This window comes from Malaya genurostris, chromosome 1 (assembly GCF_030247185.1).
Source record: "Malaya genurostris strain Urasoe2022 chromosome 1, Malgen_1.1, whole genome shotgun sequence".
NCBI lineage: Eukaryota > Metazoa > Arthropoda > Insecta > Diptera > Culicidae > Malaya > Malaya genurostris.
Genome location: NC_080570.1, coordinates 23,602,234 through 23,622,034, shown reverse-complemented (window position 1 = coordinate 23,622,034; position 19,801 = coordinate 23,602,234). Strand labels below are relative to the sequence as shown.

At 36.3% G+C, this 19,801-nt stretch overlaps 2 protein-coding genes across 5 annotated transcripts in view; both read right to left on the bottom strand.

The window, feature by feature from the left end:
- LOC131434875 (ankyrin repeat and fibronectin type-III domain-containing protein 1-like) overlaps window positions 1-19,801 on the bottom strand; it is a 359,205-nt gene that overhangs the window by 48,864 nt on the left and 290,540 nt on the right. The gene's annotated exons all lie outside the window — the stretch shown is intronic.
- LOC131434893 (uncharacterized) overlaps window positions 11,300-19,801 on the bottom strand; it is a 63,815-nt gene continuing 55,313 nt past the window's right edge. The window contains exon 2 of the mRNA XM_058602142.1: window positions 11,300-14,012. Within this exon, the coding sequence (XP_058458125.1) occupies window positions 13,088-14,002 (915 nt within the window). The 5' untranslated portion in view covers window positions 14,003-14,012 and the 3' untranslated portion in view covers window positions 11,300-13,087. The remainder of the gene's footprint in view (window positions 14,013-19,801) is intronic.

Sequence of the window (19,801 nt, the reverse complement as noted above, 5' to 3'; positions counted from 1 at the left end):
GGAGAATCAGGATTCCACCGGAGATCGGGAATCCTCAAGAAAGCAAAGTGAGCGATGTGAATCAATCTAAGCTTTCCGAGCATCGTGTGGTGCGGTAGAGAGAGAGAGAGAGAGAGAGCGAGACAATTTACTCGATCTTTTCCGTTTCAAGCGTTCTGGGAAAGAAATTATTTAAAAGAAGAGCATAATTAAAAACTAGCAGCGAAGACTCGGTAATGCTTGCCAAGGAAACAATCAAAAGTTGTCTGTGTGTAATCATACTTGAAAAACGAGAACATGTTTATGATTCTGAGCAGTGTTTGGCCATGTTTATTGTAAGCAATTGAACTGAACAAAAAATTCAACATTTCCGTAACTAATTTGCAACTTATTAGCAACAAACTGTCCACTGAGATTCGAATTATTTTTAAACTTGTTTACGAGAGGTGCTTCGTTAATTTCATATGATTTTAGTGAAGTATTGAAAAAAATGAGCAACAAATTAAGAACTCTGTAACTAATTAGAAACTTCTTTTTCGATTTGTTTCCAAGTTTAGGAGTAGTACTTCAAAACTATTAGCAACAAATTCAAAATTACTGTATTACTAATTAACAACTTATTAGCAACGAACTTTCCACTGGGATTCGATTGGTTTTCGAGCTTACTTTGGAGAGGTACTTCGTTAACTTCATAGAAACTTAGCGAAGTACTAAAAAAATAACAACATTACAGTTACTAATTAGCAACTTGTTGGCAACAAACTGTTTACTAGGTTTCGATTGGTTTTCAAGCTTATTTTTGACTTCATATGAACTTATGGAAGTATTCGAAAAACAAAATTAGCACAAACTCAAAATTACCGTAACTAATTAGCAACTTATTAGCAACAAACTAACCACTTAGGTGCGAATTATTTTCAAGCTCTTTTAGGAGAGATTTATTTCATAAGAACTTAGCAAATTATTCAAAAAATACAAAATAAATCTAGCAACAAATTCTAAATTACCGTAACTAATTATCAACAAACTATTCACTGGGTTTTGATTTGCTTTCAAGCTCCTACTTGCTTTATTAATTTGATATGAACTTAGCGAAATAATCAACAAAAACTAAAAAAAAAAAACCAAAAAATTTAAAATCTGCGTAACTAATTTATGACCTTCCAAAAAATGCTTGTAGAAGAAATAAAATAGCAATTATATAAAGATTCGTGGAATATAAAAAACAACCGAAAAGACAGAAATCCATAATTATCTCAAAAACACAAAAAAGAACGAGGTAAAATTACAAAAAAAAAACTGAAAACAAGCAGATTTTGAGGCAGAAATGATGTAAAAAGTAACAAATTAAAATACGAAAAAAAAACATAGTTCAATTGAAGATTGGAGAAACAAATGATAGAAAAACGAACGATAGAAAATGCAACAAAAACAGGAGATATGATAAGCAAAAATTAGAAATTATACAGAATTCGCGGAAGAGAAAAAACAAGCACAGAAAAATAAAACGAGATTTAAAATGAAAAAAAAGACTGAGAATACATGAAAACTTATAACACAGTATTGATATTAGACAGGAATGAGAGAAAAGAAAACAGAATAGACAAAGAAAGAAAAAAACAAAAATACAAATAAAAACAAAGAAATTGAAACGGAAACGACAGATAAAAATAATAGAAATAACAACAACAGCAACAGGGAATATGACCAGCCAAAAAAGGCTGAAGGAAATTAGCAAAAGTGACTAACAGATGTAGTAGAAATGACAGAAACAAAATCAGAAAAAATAATATCGCAAAACTAAGCAAACGAAGGAAATGAAAAAAATTGCAAAAGAGGCTTAAAGAAAAAATGAAGAAACAACGTAACAAAGAGGAATTTTTGCGTCGATATGTGACAATGGATGAAACGTGGATTCATCACTTCACTCCGGAATCAAAAATATCGTATTTTGAGTGGACAGCAACTGGTGAACTTCGTCCAAAGCGCTCGAAAGCATAACAATCGGCTGGAAAGGTTATGGCCTCGGTATTTTGGGATGTGCGTGGCGTAATATTTATCGAGTATCTTGAAAAAGGAAATACCATTAACAGTGAATATTATTTGGAGCGTAAATGGAACGTTTGAAGCCACATTTGGCTCCCAGTGACAACTGGCTGTTCGCAGACCTGAAAAAAATGCTCGCCGGTAAGAAATTTCGCACGAATGAAGAGTTTATCGCTGGAACTGAGCCCTATTTTGAGGCAAAAGATAATGAATAAAATTAATGTTGAACCAAAAAAATCGTGTTCTTTTTGTTAGGCCCGGGACTTTTCAGCCCATGGTGGGACCATCATCATTCTTGTATTATGAGGCCATAAGACCTTTCGTTTAACATCCAAGTTGGTAAAAATCGATTCAACTACAGGGTAGGCCATTCAAAGTGGAAGCGTCGGGCTGAAAATTTTCAGCCTCTTTTCACTTCTCAATTGAGAAAACCATCATCATGTCAGACGAAGAACATTTCACGTTAAATTGATGCGTTAATAAGCAAAATTGTCGGTTCTCTGCCACTGAAAACCCTCAACTAATTAAAGAACAACCTCTATACTATCAAAAAGTTACAGTTTGGTGTGGTGTTTGTGCGGATAAGGTGATTGGTCCATATTTTATCCCAAGACGATGATGGAGCAACGAAAACTATTAATGGCGATCGTTATCGTGTCATGATAAATGATTTTGTGATGCCCATTGTTCGTGAAAAGGATTTGAATGACTACAGAGAAGAACAGAACGGTGCAACATGCCATACAGCAGCAGTGGGTCTATGGCTACAATTTTCGGTCGTTCATCGAAAACCGGGAGCCTGGAAGACCGAAATTAATTTGTTTTGTCGTCTACTGACAATGACTACCGATTGGAATAGTTTTGAGGCGAGTTTAGAAATTATTTTATGTTTTTTACTTCGCCATTTTTAGTGGCGGTATGAATATTTTAAAAATCTTCACTCTGTAATTTCGGAACCGGAAGTCGGATCCGGACGATTGTCAGGAATTCAATATAGGACTATAAGACCTTTCATTTTAACCTGAGTTTGTGCATCGCTGAGAAAAATGAGTGAGATCTATTTTGGAATATATAACCACTATTTCCGGTGCTTCCAGAATTGGAAAACCAGAACCAGGGTAGCCGAAATAAAAGATTACAAATAGATTTGCGATTTTTGTTTCACCGTTTCAAGTAACGGTATCAAATTGTTAACACATTTTACCCTATAATTCCGGAACCGGAACTCGGACCCTGATGAAGTTTGGGAATTTTGTTTGAGACTATGAGACCTTTCATCTAAGATTGTTAAAATCGGTCACGCCTGCTCTGAGAAAAGTGAGGAAACTATTTGAAATAGGATTTTTTTTCACCAATCACCTGTAATTCCGGAACTGGAAGTCGAATCCAAATTAAGTTTGTGAGAGTCAGTTCAGCCGTCTCTGAGAAAAGTTAGTGCACTTATTTTTTATTTTTTGCACATATCACCCTGTAATTCCGGAACCGGAGGTCGGATTCGAAAAAAAATTCAGGAACTTTGTGTGGGATTCCAAGACCTTTCATTTAAATCTAAGGTAATTAAAAACCGGTTCAGTCATCTCAGAGGAAAGTGAGTGTAAAAAAAATTTTACATACATGCATACACCCACACATACAGACATTTTACGTACTCGACGAACTGAGTCAAATGGTATACGACACTCGGTCCTCCGAGGCTCCGTTCAAAGGTCGGTTTACACAGTGATTGCATAGCCTTTCTATGGTAAAAAAAAGGTAAAAATAGCTGTAATCAAAATAAATCTAAATCGAAATGCAAATAGATAAAAATGTTTTTTTTTTTCAAATATTTTGTTCAGAAACAAATGCTCCCACTTTTAAAGGCCCACACCTTGTATGCTTGGGAAATCGAATTGAGGTTAGTTTTTTTCAGACATTTGACTTTTATTTCCAGTAGACAAATATAGCCAAAGCCGATTTGTTTTACTATCAACTGACAAGATCTATTTTATTAGTTATTGGAACAGTTTTGTAGACTTTGTACGATCTTTGCAGCATCGCATTAAATAACGGTTTGAATTTTTCGACACTTTCCATCTTATATCTCCGCAACCGGTAGTCGGAAATGGACACAATTTCTTAGCAGGTTGTGTGATCTATATAATCTTGCATTTTAATCTGAGTTTGCCAAAATCGGTTAACCAGTTTTCGATAAAATCTGGTACACTTTCTTTACATTTTGTAGATATTTTACCCCGTCACCCGAAAACGGAAATTGGATTTGGATAAAATTCAATAGCAGCCTTTAGAGATATAAAACCTTTCATGTGGATTATCGTATGCGAAAATCGTAGCAGCGACTCCAGAACCGATAGTTGGATCTGAATAAGATTTTATAGATGACTACTTCAATCAACTTTGGCGGAAAATCGGTTCGGTGGTTTTCGAGAAAACCAAGTCAACTTTGGTCCATTCTTTTGCAAATTTATCAGTAAATTTTATACCCATGAAATTGAAAATATTTCACTCATTGCGCTGTAATACCGGAACCGTAAGTCGGATCTGGTTCAACTTTTCGTGTACATTTTAAAAAATTTCCAGACCTTTTATTTGAATCTCAGTTTGGAAAAATTGGTTAAGAAACTTCCGAGCAAATTGAGTGCTCATTTTCTCAAATATTTGCTCATATTGCCTCGTAATTCCGGAACCGAAAGTCGGATCGGGATAACATTTAATAGCGGATCTCGAATCTGAATAAAATTCATTTTCAGGTTTGCAAAAAAATGATTCAAAATCGACTGCACTTTTTCCAGTTTGATGCATATTTTTATTGACAGTGAAAGTCGGAGCCGAATAAATTTTCATGCAGGCTCATAAAACCTTACATTTGTTGTTGGCGAAAATCGGTTCAGCGGTTTCCGTGAAAATTTATTGCACTGTTTTTGATTCTTTTGCACGTTTTACTTCGCCGATCCGTAGGCGAAAGCTGCTCCCCCATAGCCGGTTATGGGACCCAAAGACCTTTCAGTTTCCTTTTAGTCTTGTAAAATTGCTGCAGTGGTGTTAGAGAAAGTCCATTTTTTAGATATTTTATCTCGTTACTCCGGAACCGGAAATTGAATCTAGGCAAAATGTATTTAGCAGCCGCTTTTTTTGTTAATCCGTAACCAGAGTTGCTTTTAATAACCAGCTATGAGACCACAAGACCTTTGGCTTTAATTTGAGTATGCGAGAATTGTTTCAAAGGCTTCTTAGCTTATTGAGTGCACTGTTTTTGCTTATCCTGTTACTCCGGAATCGGAAGTCTGATCTGGATAAAATTGCATTTTTCTTCATTTTTATACAAATAATCCCGTCAATCCGGAACCGGAAGTCTGATAAAATTCAGTGGTATTCAAGAAAATTGAGTGCATCGTTTCGTAACCGTAACCTAACCCCTAAATGACCACACCTGCATAGGCCAGAAATAATCGAAAACACGTTTTCGTTCGGCACGTCAGAAAAGACATTGCACTTCGTTGCAAAATAAAAAGTGTTCTGTAAGTAGCAGAAACTTTACGTCTGCTTAGCGGTTCAAATTGAACTGCCGAGTTTAGCACTAAGCAGTTCAATTTGAACTGCTCTGCACTGATGAGTCAAACACGAAACGTAAAAATAATGAAAACGGTTATGTGCTCTAGCACAAAATTTGGCTAACTCCTAAATGACCATAAGACTTTGATTTGAAGCAAATTTAAAAAAAAACAGTTCAGTAGTGTCCAAGAATATCGAGTGCACTTTCTTCATTCTTTTGCATATTTTACCCCATCAATCCGGAACGATAAGTCGGATGTGGATGAAATTAAAAAGCAGGACATTTTTATTTCAAATTTCACTTTGTTACTTCGGAACCGAAAGTAGAATCCGGACAAAAATGTGAAGAAGGCTGGGACCTTTGATTTCAAGATCTTAGATTTTAATTAAAAATTGGTTCAGCAGAGTCCGAGAAAATCAAATACTCTTTACTTTCCTTTTTCTGCACGTTTTACTCCGATGATTCGGAACCGCTAGTAGGATCTGGATAAAATTCAATAGCAGTTTGAGGAACTATAAGACCATTAATTTATATTTTTGTGTTCAGTGAACATTATTCTAACGGTTTCCGACTGAATTGAGTCCAGTTTTTCACAATTTCAGCACAGCTTACTTCTTTAATCCGGAAAAACTGCTCCTAAAAGCGAAAAATGCTACTAATATGTTCGAAATGTTGTCAAATACTATGCAAAATGCCCAAAGAAGGACCGCTTGTTGATCGATATTGTATTCTGAAAGGATCATCAATAAATGACATTGTATAACCTAAATAAATCTTTTTCTTTTCCAAACTCGGTAGAAAATTGGCGGAGTTATTAAATATTTAAATAGGTCCTGCTTAGATGGCGCACAGTGTACTGCGCAGTGGTGTCGTTTCGGTCAGTTCGCCAGGCTTAGAGAATACTAATTAATCTTGTTTATTCTTCCTTTCAATGAAAATAGAAATTCTGATAAATTTTACTGGTTATTTTAAAAGTCGCTTGAGAAGATCTTGAATCTAATTCGACTGGTACAAGAAGAAGAGGAGCGCAGCGAGCAAGGTGGATCGATCAAGTGGAGGGTGATCTCAGAAGCATCCGTGCCTTGAGTGGCTGGCGACGAGCAGCCATGGACCGAGTTATGTGGAGACGTATGCTTGATACAGCAAAGGACACCCCAGGCCTATAGCTGTTAGGTAAGGTAAGTTGAGAAGATTCTAGTGATACATTAATAAACAGAATCAGAAGAGTAACCAGAACGTTTCAACAGTACAGTACCACATGCCACACTGCACGAGATACCATGCAGCAAATGGAATCCAAATCGTCTATCCTGGCGTCGTAAGACCGTTTGCGAAGAGCTGTGTCTTTAGTCTGGCGGACAAGTCAAACACGATGGCCACTTGATAGCCAATATAAGACGTTTCACAGGGGAGACGTCCTGCAGAATGAGTGAAAAAGAATGCAAGTGGAGCTCATTTTATTGGAATGGAAATAAAAATTTGAACAATTTGAAGTAAGAGAGAATTGTAATGAGGTATTTCCTATTAATGTATTCGCTACGAAACCTACATCCAATCAATATTTCGTTCAGATAACAACTACTAAAGTGTTTGCATGGAATGTTTAAGACTCTCGTCCAGCAAAACTTTTCTTCCAATGAATTTCATTTGAAGAAGATCGACTTTACAAGTTTAACGACTTTTACAAGGATCAAAGTCGCTACGATTTCACCAACCAAAAAACTCCTTCAATTCAATATTTCTTTCCCATTTGCTCGAAGTTTGACTTCCATTTCTGTATCTCCCCAGCTCACTCGAAACATATTCCGACAGTCGGGAAATAAAAGAAGAAAAACGCAAAGCCAAACATATTGAATTTGTCTGCCATTCCGCTGTGACTTCGGCCCACATTTACGCGACGTCCGCCGTATCTCGGGCTGATGCGTCGAGAGCGAAAAGTATAGATATTGAATTAAAATTTATTTTATTTGATTTTCGTCACCTTCACGCTGATAGCCACCGTTCGCTTCCGATCCAATTCTAGACAGGATTTTCTCACCCATCCACCCCTCACAGGGTCGAACAGGGCCAAGTCGAGATGGTATAAGTGGATGGAGTTCACAAGCATTCTCTTAGGAGTTGCTCATTCAGTAATTTAATATTACTTTCTCCCCCTCGATACGAACTCGGTAGGATCGAAACGGAAAAAATTCCCGGAAGCGACAGTCGTTTCAACAGCGAATAACGTAAACGCAAGAAGTGCCATTTGGAGTCCTTCCCTTTCGCTGACATGCACTAGTTTTACGCGGGGGTGGTTCGCTGTGGCGAACGGAGACAGGTGGGACGTTGTCTAGGGTGACCGTACGTTTTGGGTTGGAGAATCTTCATTGTTTTGAGCATATTTTCTTCGATTGATTTAATGTGTCCGAAAGCATTGGGTTTCTTTTCAAAAGGTTGGAAAATGGATGCCGCACGAGTTGAAGACTGGAGATCCTGAACTGAATTCGGGACCTCAATGCTGATTCTGGAACTGAATTTATTGAGCAAGACTTGGATTCTGAAACTGAATTCGAGAAACCTCAATCCTGAATCGGATACTGAATTTCGGAGCATAATTCTGAACCTGAGCCAGGGACTTGGATTCTAGAACTGAATTTAAAAATAAAATTCAGCACAGAAAAAAAAATTATGAATTACGAAACTTAGTTCTCGAATTCAGTTCCAAAATTTGGTTGCAGAACTCAGTTCCAGAATCTAGGTTTCAGAATGCAGTTATAAAATTTTAAGAGTTCAGTTTCAGTATCCAACTCCCGAATTTAGGACTTGAATTCTGCAACTGAATTTTGATCCTGAACCGAAGATTTGAATTCTAAAATTGACTTCTGAACCAGAGTTACCATATTCACAGATTTTTCTGCAAAACCACAGATTTGTTGGCCTATTTTGCCACACAGATTCTTATCATCAAAATTCACAGATTTCTACAGATTTTCATGAATATTTCGTAAAAATGGCAGATTTTCAAAATGTTTTTCACAGATTATGATCGTATATATGCAACACAGATGGTACACATATTTTTCAAGTTGAAACACCGATTTTAAAATGGCAACTCTGTTCGAAACTTAAATCCAGCACAGAAAAAATGTGAATTTCACCGGTGACGTAATTTGAATTTTTTAACATGACGCTGTTTAAAAACTCGTGTTAATTCTATTTGCAAATTATTTTATATCGCAATTGAATAATAAAATAATAAAAAATAATAAAATAGCAGGAAAACCCGAATTTTTACCGGAGCTCTTAAGATGTCCAGTTATTGTTAAATACCATTCGACTCAGCTCGACAAGTTCGGAATTTCAATGATTTTTCTCTTCGCTTAATTTTGTAGGAAATTGTTCAACCGATTTTTACACACACTTAGACTCGCTACTTTTGTGATTTGAATGGAATTCGAAGATCAATTGGCTGTCAATACCGGTTCCGGGGACATAACGGTATAAGTGACGGCATCGACAAAACGCATTTTGTGCCCGAGCAATCAAGCGTAAATCGAAAATCGCGTTATTTCAAATAAAACGCATAAAAACAGCGTCGCGTAAATTAAGTTCTCATTGTACATGAGATTTCCGAAAGCGATTCCGGATTCTTGAACTGAATATTCAATCTCAATTCGCTTGATTTGACGCCACTTGATTATTTTTTTGTGAGAAAAATTGCTTATTGCCATTTGTTTTATGTAAATTTCAAATATACAAGTTCTTTTTTTGTATATTTAGGACCTTTCATAACTTTGTCATTAAGGTCCGTATGCATGCAAGTTCCTAAAAAACATTCTTTACAAGCTTTTAGATCGAAGATCAAAATCTTTACCCGAACCCGAAAATTAATAGGTTTATTTTTCGTTTTCTGTCGGCACGTTAGTTTTTTCAAATTTTTCAGTTATTTCGAACAGTTTTTTCAAGCAATTTTTCCGGATAGTTAAATCATATAGTTTTTTTCGGAGCCTTTTTTTCAAACAGTTTTTTCACACTTTTTTCGAGCAGTTATTTCGCGCAGCTTTTCGAGCAGTTTTTTCGAGTAGTTTCTTCGAGTGGCGGCTTCTTATAAGTTGCTTGAATAATATTTACGAATATTTCTTCCGAGCAGTTTTTCACCAGTCTTCGAATAATTTTCTAATAAGTTAAGAAGCTCTTGGAGCAGCTTGTTCTATCAAGAAGTTTTTTTGAACAATTTTTCGAACTTTTCAGTTGTTTCCTAGCAGTTTTCTCGAAGCTTTTTAAATGTTTCTTGAAGAAGTTTTACTAAGCAGTATAGTCGCGTTTTCGAGTAGTTTTTCTTTCGTGCAACTCTTGGTGTAACTTTTTCAAGCATTTTTCGTGCAGTTCATTCAAGCAGGTTTTCGACTAGTCAAGTAATTTTTTTAAGCGTGGTTTTCAAGCAATTTTATGAGCTCTTTTTAAAAATGTTTAGGGCTATTTCGAGCAGTTTTTTCAAGTAGTTTTTAAGCAGTTTTTCCAAGCAACTCTTTCTCTAAGTTTACACGAGAATTTTTCGAGCAGTTTTTTCGTGAGAAAGTTTGAGTATGTTTTTGGAGCAGCTTTTCCGTGCAGTTTTATGAAGTTTTTTTTCTAGAATTTTTTGAGCATTACCAACGTGCAAATTTTCCGTAGTTTTGGTGAGTATTTTTTGAGCAGTTTCTGGAGAAATTTTTTCTAGCAGTTTATTCGAGTAATATTATCAATTAGTTTTTCGTCAGTATTTTCGGGCAGTTTTTTAGCATTTTTTGACGAACGAATTTTTCGTGCAATTTTTTTGAGAATTTTTCGAGCAGTTTTGTCAAGCAATTTTCTCGAGTGATTTTTCCGAAGCAGTTTTTCCGGACAGTTTTATCATATAGTTTTCCGAGCCATTCTGTAAAACAGTTTTTTCGAAATAGTTTTTTTTAAGTAGTTTTAAGCTGTTTTTTCAAGCAACCCTTTCTCTAAGTTTGCACGAGAATTTTTCGAGCAGGTTTTTTGAGAAAGTTTGAACAGATTTGTCAAGGAGTTTTTCCGTGCAGTTTTTGTGAAGTTTTAAGTTTTGTCGAGAAATTTTTGAGCATTGTCAACGTGCAATTTTTCTGTATTTTGGTGAGTATTTTTTTGAGCAGTTTCTTCAAGCAGCTTCTGGAGCCATTTTTCTAGTAGTTTATTCGAGTAATATTCCCAATCGGTTTTTTCGTCAGCATTATCGAGCAGTTTTTTAGCATTTTTTCGAGCAGTTTTGTCAAGCAATTTTCTCGAGTAGTTTTTTAAGAACAGTTTTTTCGGACAGTTATATCATATAGTTTTCCGAACCATTCATTAAAACAGTTTTTTAAATTAGTATTTAAGCAGTTTTTCTCTTTTAAGCAACAATTTTTCGAGAAGTTTTTTTTTTGAGAAAGTTTGAGAAGGTCGAGCAGATTTTTAGCATTTTTTTCAATCGTATTTTCAAGCAATTTTTTGAGAATTTCTCGAACAGTTTTGTCAAGTGATTGTTCTCGAGTGATTTTTTCGAGCAGTTTTTTCAAGCAGTTTTTTCGGACAGTAATATTATATAGTTTTCCGAGCCATTATATTTAAAAAAGTTATTTCAAGTAATTTTTAACTAGTTTTTCCCAGCAACTCTTTCTCTGATGCCGTTTTTCATTGAAAAACACTGGTGGCGTGGATTGCTCTGATTTTGCACTTTCGAGCAGAAATGCAACATTTTGACGGTGTTTCATTGCGATTTCTGCTCGAAAGTGCAAAGCCAGAGCAATCCACGCCACCAGTGTTTTTCAATGAAAAACGCCATAAGTTTGCACGAGAATTTTTCAAGCAGTTTTTTTGAGAAAGTTTGAACAGATTTGTCAAGCAGGTTTTCCGTGCAGTTTTTGTGAAGTTCCAATTTTTTTCCAGAAATTTTTTTTCCAGAAAAATCAACGTGCAGTTTTTGTGAGCATGTTTTTGAGCAGTTTCTTCAAGCAGTTTCTGGAGCATTTTTTTTAGCAGTTTATTCGAGTAATATTTTCAATTAGTTTTTTATCAGTATTTTAGAACAGTTTTTTAGCATTTTTCTCGATCAAACTATTTGAGTAATTTTCGAACAGTTTTTTCGCACTTTTTTCGAGTAGTTTTTTCGAGCAAGTTCTTTGAGCAGTTATTTCGAGAAGCTTTGCGAGCAGTTTGTTGATATTTTTAAAGTTATTTTGAGCAGTTTTTCAAGTAGTTTTTTGTGCATTTTTTTCAAGCAACTTTTTCTCTAACTTTGTACCGGCAAGGTATAAAGTCGGACAAAGTTGCAACTGTACCGAACCGTAATGACAAACTGACAACCGGGCCCACAAGTTGTATCGCAAATATTTGACGAAGTTTTCCTACGTAATAATGGACGGTGAAACTTACGTTCTCTAAGACATTGGGCAGCTTCCCGCTTCCATACTGCCATGCAACGGAAAGAAGTTTAGGACGAAGAGGCGAAGTTTCCCAAAAATATTTAGTTTTGCAAGTAATATGCAGCTGTGGTCGAGCAAGCCAAAGCTTCATCTCTAACGAAACGATAAACAAGGAAATATACCTTGAAGAATGCCTAAATGAACGATTGTTACAATTCCAATGCATCCATAACGCACCCTCGCTATTCTGGCCTGATTTGGCATCTTGTCACTACGTCAAAGATGTTCGATAACGATATAAAGCGAATGGAGTCCAAGCTGTACCGTAAAAGGCGATACCACCTAACCTAACTACAACTGTAGAAAAATGTCGCGAGTCTTGGACAAAAGCAGCTTAATCGGTTACAGAGAAAGCTGCATATACATTAACAGCTGGTAAAAAAGGTCATAGTTTCTTCATGCAGCTTAATTTAATAGCCTGTAATTAGTTTTATGATGACTAATGTTTTTGTTTTATTCCAAATTTTATCTGTCCAGGCTTCGTTGCAAACAAGCCTTTATTCGTTACGATATCCTGACAAGAATACAGCAACTAGAAAAGTTGGTAACCCTACCACAGGACAGCCAACCAAAAAATAACGCAGCGACTGACTGTGGGCTTTGAGTGGAAAAATGACTACATCAAAGTGATTAAGTGATCCGGGGTGCATTCCGTGACTTGTGCAGTATTTCTGTCTGGGGATCAAAATATCCGAGAGACGTTAAAAGTAAAATTAGGAATTCAATTTTAGTCTTGGAAAAAACCCAAGCCCTTTAAAAGACAAAATGTCAAAACAGTTTTGGGCCCACAGTGCGCCGCCGGTGTCGATGGCCGTTTGACGGATGATTGGGAATTGAGATTTATTATGTTCTCAATCGGACGATGCTAAGCCATTGACTTGACGATTTCCACTTGGTGACCGGTGAAGTGGCTCTGATGAATGTTTCGAGTGGGAATTATCGGCTCGCACTACGGATGATGAATAATTTATTATGTTTGTTTGGTTTGGCCCCGGCAATCTCTCATAAGTGGAAGTAGAAGGACAGCAAAAAACAAAAAAAGGAACGGCGGCTCGGATGTTTCCTTTCTCCGCTAGCTACAGCGGGAAACGGGTTTTCTTTCTTTCGTAGAAAGGTCCCATAAAAAAAAATCAAATACAAACAGTTCCTTATTGCTACTGCTGCTGTTGGCCCACACCGAGCTTTTCCTGATGGTTGCCGTCCTTGCGATGGTTAGATTATGTTGGGTACCGTCGGAAGGCTTCGGGATCGTAGGCATCGCTTCCGATTGTAGGCTGACTTTTCGTACTGTCAGTTTCCCGCTTTGGCAAGTTGTTGCCGTGGCTTCTGTGGTTCGTCCTCCTATCGTGGTCGCATATTTGGGCTCGAGATTGGTTCGCTCCGACGGCCGTAAAGATTGGGACCGTTGGACTTTTCGCCGGGCCGGTCCTTCCAACAGAAGTGCTGCCGCCTTCGGTGGAATGGAGTCCGGTATTTTAAAGTTAACCCAGCACTCCGTATCGAACTTGGTGTGCGCTTTGGCACTGTCACTGGAGGATGATGATGATGATGATTGCAACCGTTTGAACTCGGCATAAGTTTCCCGTAGTTTTAGCAGTTTGGTTTTCAGGTTGGCTTTAGCTGCTGCTGCCGCAGCCGTTGTGAATGTGTGCTGGTGCTGGTGCTGCTGCTGGTGTTGTGGCTGGTGCTGGTGGGAACATTCACGCCCCGGTGACGATAGTGGTCCGTATTTTGCAGCTGCCGTTGGGTGCTTGAGGCGTGTTTTCAGACTTCGCAGTGAGGTGAAGGATGATCGCATCGAGTGGCTGCGGCGGAACGGCGGTGGCTGATGCGGTTGGTCATACTCATTATCGTCACTATCCTGTGGCGTTCGGTCGGGGTCCACTGGATGAACCCGACCAGCGGAAGAGGACGGCCGTGGAAGTGGGCTTGCTGCTAGGATGCTTTCAAACCGCTGGTAATCCATGATTGTGTTCTTTTTTTTCATTGGCTAGATTCTGTATGAATGAATGGAAGAGATAGAGAGACATATAAAATAAAGTATATAAAATTCGACTGAATACGAGGAGCCGAAAGCGAAAGGTAGTAGGAACAGAGAGCGAGAGAGAGAGATAGCATGTATGACCAATCGACGTATTTTTTTGTAATTTTGTGAAACCACACTGAAACGAGTTGAAATTCAATCATTCAATCGAAATAGACGCAAACATTGAGTGCAATCTATATTATCCGGTGGAGTAGGTAAATACACTCAAAAACACAAGTATTCAACTTACATTCATAAATTATCCGAGTACCACGGAATACCTAATTGAAAACATCGTGTCGAATCCGGGAAAATCACATGATTTTTTTTAGTTAAGTGTGTAGTGAACGGATTTGTGGTCAAACGGTGTTAGTGTGTCTGATTTCAAAAGCACGTTTCTCATTACTAGTGAAAAATGTGCCTCGTCCCATAAATCCTTCGAAGTGTAACTATCCACCGCCATCACCGGATTGATTTTTGGGAACTGGTTTTATTTCGATTTTAATTAAAATTGAAGCTTGGACATTGATTAAACGCATGCCATTCAGAGAACAAAACGTTGCATTGACACCGATTTCGAATTAACTAGTATCGAATGCAAAGTGTTTCGGTAGTCTTAGTTTCATTTAACTTTACTCTCTTTGGAACTAAAAACTAATAAGCTTTCGAAATAGAAGAGCTCTTATTTCAGTAGCATGAAACTAACTGATTCTTTGATAACTGTTTTTTTTTTCAAATTAAATAAGCTGGAACAAGCTATGTAGAGATTGTTTCAATCACCAATGTGAGAAGAGCATTAAGACGAGATGTAACTTGAGTTGCTTGAGTTGACCGAAACGTCGCACAAAGCATAACAGGCAAAATCGACACATGGCAACCAGGAATATTTTCAGTGATTGAGCGCAGTGGGCTTACCACACGCTTTGTTGGTTTGTAAAAGAAACTCCTATTGCTTCGTAATGAATTTTTGAATATACACTAAGGTCTCTTTTTACACGGGGATACGTACTTCGTAAAAACTGATTAAATTCGGAAATCTGCGTAACTTTGGAAATACGTGTAAAAAATTCGCAAAACTCAAGAAATTTTTGTTGATACCAAATATCTTAGAATTACATGAAACGTCCAGATCTGGTGTAATCTCAAATTTTATTTTTGATGACGAACTCATCTTTGTTTTCTATACAATGGTGCAAATCAGAAACTCAAGGAAAAGTACACGTAATGACGTCATGTTTTAAACACTTACAGCTCAGTATATTTTGTATCAATTATTAATATTATTTCATCATTTCATTGGAAATATTTTTAAGTTTCGATTTAAATGTATCAAGCCACGTATTTTCAATTATATATGATTGAAATTTTGATTAGTAGCAAACAGTGTCCTATTTTGTCTGCTAAAAATCTCCGGAATATCGGATTTCCCTGCCACAGACGACGGTTTAGAAGGAGTAAGCGATATATCAAAGGGAAAGCATCGCTCTGATTGGTCAATCGATGCAAAAGCGAAGCTGTTGGAAGCACGCGAATCTATAAATAGAAGCGATATTAAAGCTAACGTTTCAGTCCTACGTGTAGCATGCTAGAGGTAGGTTGTTGCTAGACAGCAAGACAAAAAGTGACATAAAACGATTTGAAGCTTGTGTCACGCAAGCTCGGATGCAATTCCATGTTATGTCGTTTCGCCTGAGAAATTAGCAAAAACCCCATGGTAAATTTAGAGTGGTTGAGATTAATTTCTAATTTATATAAGATCAACTCGATTGATCATGAGAAAAAGTTTATCGCTTCAACCGAAATCGCAGAATGGTTAGAGAAACTTAACGCTATAAAAATAACTGCTTGCATACAAAACTTGAACACAAGCTTGGCGAAAAGAAGCTTAAATATCAAAATCCGTATCGCAAGTATGTACAAAGATATAATTGCATACATATGGGATATTGGAGTAATTTCGTCGGACACAAAACAAATACAAATCAAAACAAACAATGTTCGGTGTTGGTTCCTAATCAAGATCAATCTAAGCAGACTCCTATGCAATCGCGGATTCAAAAGTGTGACGATTGATTGAATTGTTTGATTGCTGAAACTGAAGAATTTTATTTTGATGCCAAATGGTTTAGAAATGCATGAAACGTTGAGACATGATGTAATCGCAAAAATAAATTTTGGAAAAAACGACTTAGAGAAGGAAAAAAAATCGCGTAACTTTAGAAATTCGCGTAAATAACACATAAAAATCCGCGTAAAAAAGACCACACAATTTGAATACACCCAAACCTTCGTTTACGAACACTTTTTTTTATATATGTTTACGTTTCGTCTTTGACTCATCACTGCATAGCAGTTCAAATTGAACTGTTCAAATTGGTTCAAATTGAGCTTGTTAATAAAACCAATTTCATTTTTGTGTTCTTTGTGCTGTCCTTCAGTAATGATGGTGATAGATAAATAGAAACAGATTTTTTGATTTTAATAACAAAATTAGTTGTCAATGAGAATTTCGTGTTGGATTGAAATATTGCTGGTTTGTGTCCAGGGTATTCGCCAACTAAACACATTATCTAAAAATAAGAGTTTTTTCCAGCAAAGTAAATTCTCAATTTTGACTAATTTCATAGTTATTTTGGAAATTTTGTTGTTAAAATCAACTAATTCAAAAACAGTAATACGAATTAGGCGCAGAGCTAATTTCGGTCGGTCCGCGCAAGGTCTAGTAGTCCCAAAGCAGCTTTATATATTCACTAACTAACAAGATCTGCCAACTAGATAAATTTAGCAGTAAGTTTTATAAAAATGAAAATTTTCACTAATCGCACTGTAATACCGGAACCGAAAGTCGGATCTGGATTAGTTAAAAAAAAATCAAGACCTTTTGTTTGCTTCTAAGTTTGTGAGAATCGGTTAAGAAATTTCCGAGAAAACTGAGTGGCCAATTTTTTAATAAGTTTGCACATACTTCCTTGTAAATCCGGAGCCGGAAGTTGGATCCAAATGAAATTCAAGAAAATTGTTTAAGAGTATAAGACCTTTCATTTGAATCACACACTCAGGGTGGCAAGTGAATAGCCGATTTCAATTTCCCGGTTTTTTGAGATAAAAATTCCCAGTTTTTGGAATAGGCTCAAATCGCCCCTGTTTAGTTTTTTTTTAATTTTTAATATAAACTTTAAACAGATATCCCATGTCCAAAAACGAATCATTGTAATAGGCCCGCTAATTGAGGATTCAATTACTTTCCAGGCATTTCGACGAAAAAATAAAAAAATATTAATTATAACATGTGCGTATAAGAAAAGCATAAAGCCTTTTCCAAGTCATTCAGGGGTTTTGGCTACACGTAACCGAGTGCACATGACTGTTTTTATCATTTTTTTGTATACATAAGGAACAACAATCCCAATAACGAACGCTTGCCACTCGGAACAATCTATGCTTGCAACTTCAAATCATTTTGTACAGAGCTTTCTTCGCTCCTTCCGGAAGTAAAAGTGGAAATCTCAGATCAGCGGGAAAATTATAAACGGCAGAATGGCCAAGGATGGCTTTTATCGTACCAAAGAACGCTCTCTACCAACTCTTCACAATATTCAATCATTGCCATCAAAGAGAGACGGATATCATCTCAGCAACAAAACACCGTCATGGTTCATATAACATAGAATAAACACCAGTGCGAGAGCGAAATTCTCTCGATATACGGGCAGTGGATAATTGCGACAGAATCATTTTACTATTGCCGCTTTTTCTAACTATGTGCAATTAACCTTTGTATAAGTGGTGTCTATGAAAATGTCTGTGAATGCTCCAGACCAGGGTTTTGAAATATTGTATATTGTAACCTAATATGAGAATCATCAAGTCGAATTATCTGCGATAATTATCAATTTGCGATTCTCTCTTGGATCATTGCCGGACTGTATATATGTTATTTTGTTAGGGGTGTGAAAAACTCAGAGTATGAAGTGGAGCGAAGAAATGTAGAAAAATTCTTGCACGGTTCATGCATTGAGAGACAGCGAGTTCTTGTAGCAGCTTCTACCAGATTGAAAATTTTGTATACAATGTAGAAAAATATCGAGCCGCTTTCTGCCAAATTATCGGCAATAAATTGCTATATGGATATAAACTGTTTAAATTATATCGTTTGCAAGTACATCTGTTCAATGAACGATACCCTCAGATGAATTTACATGTAATAGAATTGAATATAAAATCATTGGATGTATGTATATCTAAGATTTCGCAAAACCGTAGACTTGCTCTTTTAAAACACCATTTTTTTTCTAATATATCTGTTAGTCAATAAACAATGTTTACGATTTCAATGCGTGTTGGGCAAATAAATCAAATGATAACTGTTAAAATGCACAATATTCGGATGTTTTTTTTTAAATAGGATTCTAAATGCTCGTAGAATAATCAGAAAGTACGAGTTCTTCATGATGAACTCTCCGCTGGTTTTAAACCAGTTTTATTTCCAATAGCTTAACTAATTTATCTTCTATGAGAAATCTTTCTACAATTGATCTGATTCTAGCAGATCAATCAATAACATTCAGGGTTTCAAATCAAGCAATGATTAGTTCAATTAGTTATATATTCTACCAGCTTAGAACTAATCGACTAGAATACTATCGAATGTAAACCCTGAAATTGTTTTGGGAAATATAGATATCGCCGTAAATTATTTAAATCATTACTTTATTGAAGTTCCAAAAGCTCAAACTTGATTCAATTCACCTTCGTCTACATCCATATCAACGTTCTTGTGATGCTACTATGGAATAGTTGAGGACCTTTAAAAGAAAATTAAACATAGATTCACTGAACAAATCAAATAATTTTCCAAATCTTTCTAAGATTCTGTACTGGTTCTCAGAAACCAGTTTCAACTCTTCCAAGTTTGCGAGTCCTTTTGATATCTCACAGAAAAATAAGCATAACAACACAAGTATTGTCTCAAGATAACCTTACTGAAACAAATTATGATGAAACAAGGGCAATTATTAGCAAACTTAAAAACTTTCATATTTTCCCTGAGCTACCTAGAGATTTTGCCATAAATTTTGCAGGTGTTTTGAATACATATTTAAAAATTTAATAAAAATCCAACAGAAGCATCCAAATTATCCTTATTTTTCAAAATGAGCTTTCATTATGCTGTTATTGATAACAACTTAAAAAAAACTCTGATGATTCCTGTTTGATTTAAAACTACCTGCAAGCCTCTAAAAATCGTTGGACGAGACATGGGGTGTTGGGCCAATTTCCAATGGACAATAAGTTATTTCAACACTTGTACTAAACATTTCGCTCAAACGCAAAATTGGGTATTGTCTCTTACTCTTCGATTGCTGAAAAAAAATCATTATGCTAACATCTGTTACTCATAGGTGAGCTAGTAATATTTTTCCCGGTTTTTCACTAAAATTCCCGACTTTTTCCCGGTTTTCCCGATTTTCCCGGTCACTTGCCACCCTGACACACACACATACAGTCGATTGGTATATGACACTCGGTTGTAAAGTCGGTTTTCACAGCGATTGCAAAGGCTTTCTATATGAGAAAGGCAAAACATATGGAACCATAAATAATTGGTGAATTTTATGTGATTCCGACTTCCAATTCTGGAGTTTTGAAAATTCAAACCATCGTAGAAGACCATAAGACTTTGGCGCAAAATATACGGCTCTTCATTAATAATGCTTATTTAAGGCTAATGTGCATTCAAAATGCTGAATTCTGATTGAT